This window comes from Vombatus ursinus, unplaced genomic scaffold (genome assembly GCF_900497805.2).
Source record: "Vombatus ursinus unplaced genomic scaffold, bare-nosed wombat genome assembly UNPS02014810.1, whole genome shotgun sequence".
In the NCBI taxonomy this organism is placed as follows: Eukaryota; Metazoa; Chordata; class Mammalia; order Diprotodontia; family Vombatidae; genus Vombatus; species Vombatus ursinus.
In genome coordinates, this window is record NW_020954588.1 from 7,958,847 (window position 1) to 7,964,846 (window position 6,000).

Here is a 6,000-nt window from a genome sequence, read left to right on the forward strand (position 1 = left end):
AGTTTTTAAATAGGTAGTGAGATAGAAATGACCTTATGTCAGATCTCAATTCTTTTTAGCTCTTTATTACACAAAGTATTTTGTGATTGAATAAGTTATATTTTGTTCTGTGAATTTATTTTTCCTAAGAAAACCATTTTATGTTTTCCATACATAAATTATGAGCAGGCAGTTTTTATCTTTTATATGTTAGATTGGAAAACCATGTGCAATGAAATTGAAACATAATTTACATTTCTGCTAAAGAAATTATCGTAGTGAGCATGTTTTTATATTGATGACAAGTTACTTGAAAGTAAGCATAATTATCCCTGTTATTCCTTATCACTGTTTGGTGTGACATGTCCTGTTACAGATTTGTTGTTGGCTTTGTGGTCATAATTGTATATCGTTTTTATTTTATGTTACAGATTGCCAGATTATATTTGGTTTCTGATGTATTGTATAACTCTTCAGCAAAAGTTGCCAATGCTTCATATTATAGAAAATTGTAAGTATAATATTTTATACCTGTAATTTTAAAATAAAAGATATGAACTTAATTTAATTTGAGCTTTACAAAAGGTATATTTTAAATAACCAAAAATATTTAACTCCACCCCCATTCTGGAAATCATTTAAATTTCATAATGTTTCATAAATAGGGAATTGGAAACACTTAGGGCATTATTTTGAAAAATACCATTGCTCTGGCACTTGCTCTGTATTTAATTGGTCGAAATACTTACTGGTCAGTCAGGCTTTTCAACTTCTAAGATTTATACGACAGTTGTAGATTAAAATAAGTTACAATTAAATAAGTCTTTTAGATTTTGTTTTTGTGGCTTCCACTTATTTATATTGGTGGATATTTGATAGGATTTGAAGCTGTAGCTGATCTTCTAGTCCAACCACTTGATTTTACTCATCAGTAAACCTCAGACCCAGAGTGGACTGCCTAGGATTCTTCTGGCCCCAAATCCTCTGTTCTTTCTATTTCCCACTCTTTTGGTCTTCCTTTCCCACTAAATCATATAGGCAGATTTTAGAAACATTTTCCTATTTCTCTTATGAAAATAAAACTTTTCTGTTTTTTAAAAACTACTTTAAAAATTTAGGCCATTGATTTTCTTTTCATGTAGTCTAGGAACATTGCTCCCTTGGGACTGAAGGCAGTGTTAATTACTGATTTTAATTCACTGTTTCATTAATTAAAGAATTAAGATATACTTCTAAGATTTTGTGGTATAGTGGAAGGAACATTGAATTAGAAATCAGAAAATTTGTGTCCTAGTTCTGAATTTCCTACTTTCTGAGCTGTGTGACTTTTAGCTGATAATTTAAACTCTCTGAGCCTCAGTTTCCTTATTTGTAAAATGGGAACAATAAAGAATTGTTTATAGTCTTGTCCACAATTGTGCTCTGGGAGACCAAGCTTCACTGAATCCAGTGACTTGAGTTGTGGGAATCAAAGAAGTAATGTCTGTGAAAGGGCTTCATAAATTAAAATATAATTCTAAGGAGATGACACTTTGGCAGAAATTCAAAATACTGCCGGTCTTTTAAAATTGCACAATTGTTGATTGTATAATTTAGTAAATAATTCTTGGTTTTTAAGCATTTAAGAATAGGGTTGAGTACTCATTGACAAGGATGGAGAAATGATTGTATTTTATGACAATTTCTGTTAGAGTTTTAAAATAATATTATTTGAATTACAGCTTTGAAACAAAGTTATGTCAGATATTTTCAGACCTCAATGCCACCTACCGTACAATTCAAGGTCACCTACAATCTGAAAACTTCAAGGTATGTGTATAAATTTTGTATCTTGTTGTATATGTATTTTTTAAAAGTCCCAGCTATTTTGATAGAACCTTGAAAATCTGAACATTTCATGATATCTTTGTTTTTAGCATTATGACATTTTTGGTGTCAAAATATTAATTAAAAATACATTGAGGGGGGCAGCTAGGTGGCAGAGCACCGGCCCTGGAGTCAGGAGGACCTGAGTTCACATCTGGCTTCAGACATATAATATTTCCTAGCTGTGTGACTCTGAGCAAGTCACTTAGGCCCAATTGCCTTAGCCAAAAAAAAAAAAAAAAAAAAAAGAATGGGCTAACTTTGTCTAATTGTTCTTAAATGTTTATTTTTTGGCCTAATTATCTTAAGTAAAAAAAATAAACTATATCCTATACTACTACATCCCAGATATTTGTTAAAAAGCTTATTAAGACCACTTTCTTTCTTTCTGTTTTTGTTTTTGCTTTTTGGTGAGGCAATCAGGGTTAAGTAACTTACTTGCCCAGGGTCACGCAGCTAGTAAGTTTCAAGTGTCTGAGGCCTCATTTGAACTCAGGTCCTTCTGACTCCAAGGCCGGTGCTCTGTCTGCTGTGCCACTTAGCTGTCCCCAAGACCACTTACTTTGTAAGGACATATACCAAATGGCTGACTTTTAAAATTTTGCTTCTTTTAATTCTGTAAAATTTGTCACTGTAGCACAGTGGGTGGTATAAGGGTAGAGATACAGAATTGAATCAGCCAGTTATCATGTAAAAGAAATACATTTTATATCTTTGGGTTAGGTGGCAGTGGAGTGAAAGGGACAAGGGATAAGGAAAACCTGGTTCACATCCTGCCTCTAGACATTTATTAACTTGTCTAACCACAGGCAAATCACTTATGTGGAACATGGGGATAATATTAACACCTACCTTAAGTCAAAGTTAACATATGTAAAGTCCCTTGGAAACCTTAAAAGTGCTGTAAAGCTGTTAGTGATAATGATACATTGTGTCTATCACTTACACATGACAGCTTTAAGGAAAAGCAATACAAGATAGTTTTTAATGCTTCATGGAAACTAACATCTTTAAGAAAATTTGGTTGTTGAAGGGAGATGCCTGGGGATCTGCCACCTTAGAGATGATCTCAGGAGAGCTCATATTGATAGGATTTATCATACATTTCTACTTTTAGTGAAGTGAGTCTTAATGTGGGTAACTCTGCCAGACTCCTCTCCTTTTGAGACTTCACTTCATTAGACACTACTGAAATTAAATGGCCTTATTCTTAGGGAATATCCCACTTTATGAGTTACCTTTAAAGTTAATAAAGGCATCCTAATAATTCTTGAGGGGCTTCAAATGACTTTATACCTAATTTATTGTAGTTCTAAATATTTTTGGTTACTTTAATTTTTTTAAATAATGAATTCTTTGTTATCTTTTCATTTGTTTTTCAACAGTCCATTATCTCTGATCCAAATCATTGACATTCAGAGCTAAAGAATCTGGGAATTTAGAATCTGGAGGAGGGTGGACAGGACACATTACATTTTTTGATTGGGTTTTAAGAGACTTAGGCTGCAATTTAACTGTACCAGCTTTACTTTTTAACTTTCTTGGTAGATGACTAATGGTTTCCTTTTGTTTTTATTTTTTTAAGCAACGAGTAATGACCTGCTTCAGAGCGTGGGAAGACTGGGCAATTTATCCAGAACCATTTTTGATCAAATTACAAAATATATTTTTGGGACTTGTAAATATCATTGAAGAAAAAGAAACAGAGGTAGGTGTTGCCGCTTGTTGGGGAATAGGATAACTTGCAATGCAATAAAACACAGTAGAGGTTAACAAAAGGAAGGTTATTAAGTAATAATGTTAAAACACAAGACATTTTCAAAATAGACTTCCTTTAATTCATACTATTTCCTCATGGCTTCTTTGAAGTTACATGTGTATGTGTGTCTTAGATGTCTTGAATTGATAATTGTGATGATGTTTTCACAAAGTTCATTTCAAAAAGATTTTACAACTTCTCTGGTGTGAAAGTGCTTGCTGAGGCAGTAAACATAGAAGCAGGAGGAAGAGACTGACTTGACTAGGAGAAAGTGACAGAGCTAGAATTAAACAGTGCAGACAAGAAGTTAATGGATGAACAAGCCATAGGGTAATTTGTATCCCTTCACCCTATGGCATAAGGCAGCAGAGAAGCAGTGCAGTTAACCCTGCTTTATCTGAAAGAAGAGAGTAGGCCGCCCCCATCTCCTAGTCATCTCCAGAATAGCCTCCTCCTCACCCCAAATAACTTCTTGGAGCTCAGCATGTTTTCCTAATACTCTCTGGCCCTTAATTTTAGTTTTGTTTGGCCTACTAAAGGGGGATTAAGCCTGATCAAGTAGATGGGGACGGGTTAGTTTTTACTTTGTCTTATTTGAAAGAAATCTCTTCCACAGAAGGATTATTTTAAGATGTACTTATTTTTATTTGTGTAAAGAGAGTACTTACAACTTCACAATTGTAATTTTAGCCCTGGAAACAACCTTGGAGCACCTCTAGTGGCAGCATTGATATTAGAACTTTTTGAAATGATTAAAAGTAGCTAATAATTTGAAATCTTGAATATAAATTAATATTAATAAATTGACATTGACCTAATTAATAATTAATATTATTAAGGTTCTAGGCACTGTTCTAGGTGCTGAGGTTAGAAATACAAAGATTGAAAAAAATTTCTACATCAAGTATTTGAGTGCCTTATGTATGAGGTACTCTGCTAGTTGTTGACATGTAATGAGCATAAAATGTGGGGCTTACTTTTGAGAAGTTTACAATATAAACATGTGAAAGTTTACAATATAGACATGAAACATAGGCATGTGAAAAGAAAGTGTTTTAATTTATTCCATACATACCAAATGACTGGTACAAATCAGAAGTAGTTCGGAGGAGTGAGTGATCTTTTCCTGCTGTATAGAGTCAGGGAAGGGAAAGCTTAGTTGATCCTTGAAGAATGAAAAGAATTCAGTTGTTTTTGGTTGGGTTAGCCTCGGATTTAAAAATGATATTAAATCATAGCTTACTGCTACAGCTATTTTTGTGTTGCTTGTTGCCAATCATAAATATTTGTTGAATTATTGATTTATTATTTAGTATTGATAGACTTATTTATCAGTCAAATTTGTTTCCTTGGAAAATTAATAGTTTGCTATTTTTGATAATGAGAAGAAAAAAGTATATTTGACAGTTTTGTGTGAATGCACACGTGGCTATAATAATCAAAGCTGTGCATAGTTAAACTGATGAATTTAGTGTTTTGAACAGCTTCATAATGACTTTAATTGAGCAAAACAAACCCAACCCATGTTTTAATGGGACCATCTATAATTTTCTTTTCATTTTCATTGGAAAAAAAAGCTGCCAATTCAGTTTTAAAGTTATGTACAAAAAAGTTTATCATGCCATTTCTTTTTCTTTTCACTTTGTCAGTAGACAAAATCTTAATTCATATGTGCTCTTTATCATTTGATTCAGCAGATATTTTTTAGTTGTCTGCTATGTGCATAGCACTGTACTTATCCCGGAGATATGAAAATGGGTACTTAACCCTGTAGGAGTTTGTATTCTAGTGAAATATAAACCACAGATCTCTCTTAAATGTGATAATTGGCATCATGTCTCAGTAGGATTGTACTAACTTGTTAATAATCTTGTGAAAGATGTTGTAAATGCCAAAGCAGCGGCTGGTAAGAAATACAGGGGGACTTTAATATGTGTGTGTATTTCTGTAGGAAGTACCAGATGATCTTGATGGGGCTCCCATTGAGGAAGAACTTGATGGTGCACCTTTGGAAGATGTAGATGGAATTCCTATTGATGCCACTCCCATTGATGATCTTGATGGAGTCCCCATAAAATCACTTGATGATGATCTCGATGGTGTGCCTTGTAAGAGAAACTTTCGCCTTTGTTTTTATGTAGAGAGAAGGAAATAGATTGACATGTGAAATTAAATAGATTTTATTCTTAGTTTTTTTAAATGGAAATACTGAAAAATGTCACATAGGATTTTGTGATGGAAATGTTTTATTTTATTTGGATTTGTGTTTGTTATTTAAGAAAAAAAAAGCCCAGATATTCAGTAGTAAATGAGTTATAGGAATTGAAAGTTGTTGTTGTTCTTGTTGGGGTGTGTGTGTGTGTGTGTGTGTGTGTGTGTGTGTGTGTGTGTGTGTG

The 6,000-nt window shown here is 33.3% G+C and overlaps 1 protein-coding gene across 4 annotated transcripts in view; it reads left to right on the forward strand.

Moving 5' to 3' along the window:
* Positions 1 to 6,000, forward strand: part of U2SURP (U2 snRNP associated SURP domain containing) — a 101,402-nt gene that overhangs the window by 48,204 nt on the left and 47,198 nt on the right. For all 4 annotated transcript variants that reach the window (XM_027875822.1, XM_027875820.1, XM_027875821.1 and 1 more), the window contains 4 exons: positions 411 to 490; positions 1,701 to 1,788; positions 3,431 to 3,553; positions 5,556 to 5,712. In XM_027875822.1, coding sequence (XP_027731623.1) covers positions 411 to 490; positions 1,701 to 1,788; positions 3,431 to 3,553; positions 5,556 to 5,712 — 448 coding nt within the window. The remainder of the gene's footprint in view (positions 1 to 410; positions 491 to 1,700; positions 1,789 to 3,430; positions 3,554 to 5,555; positions 5,713 to 6,000) is intronic.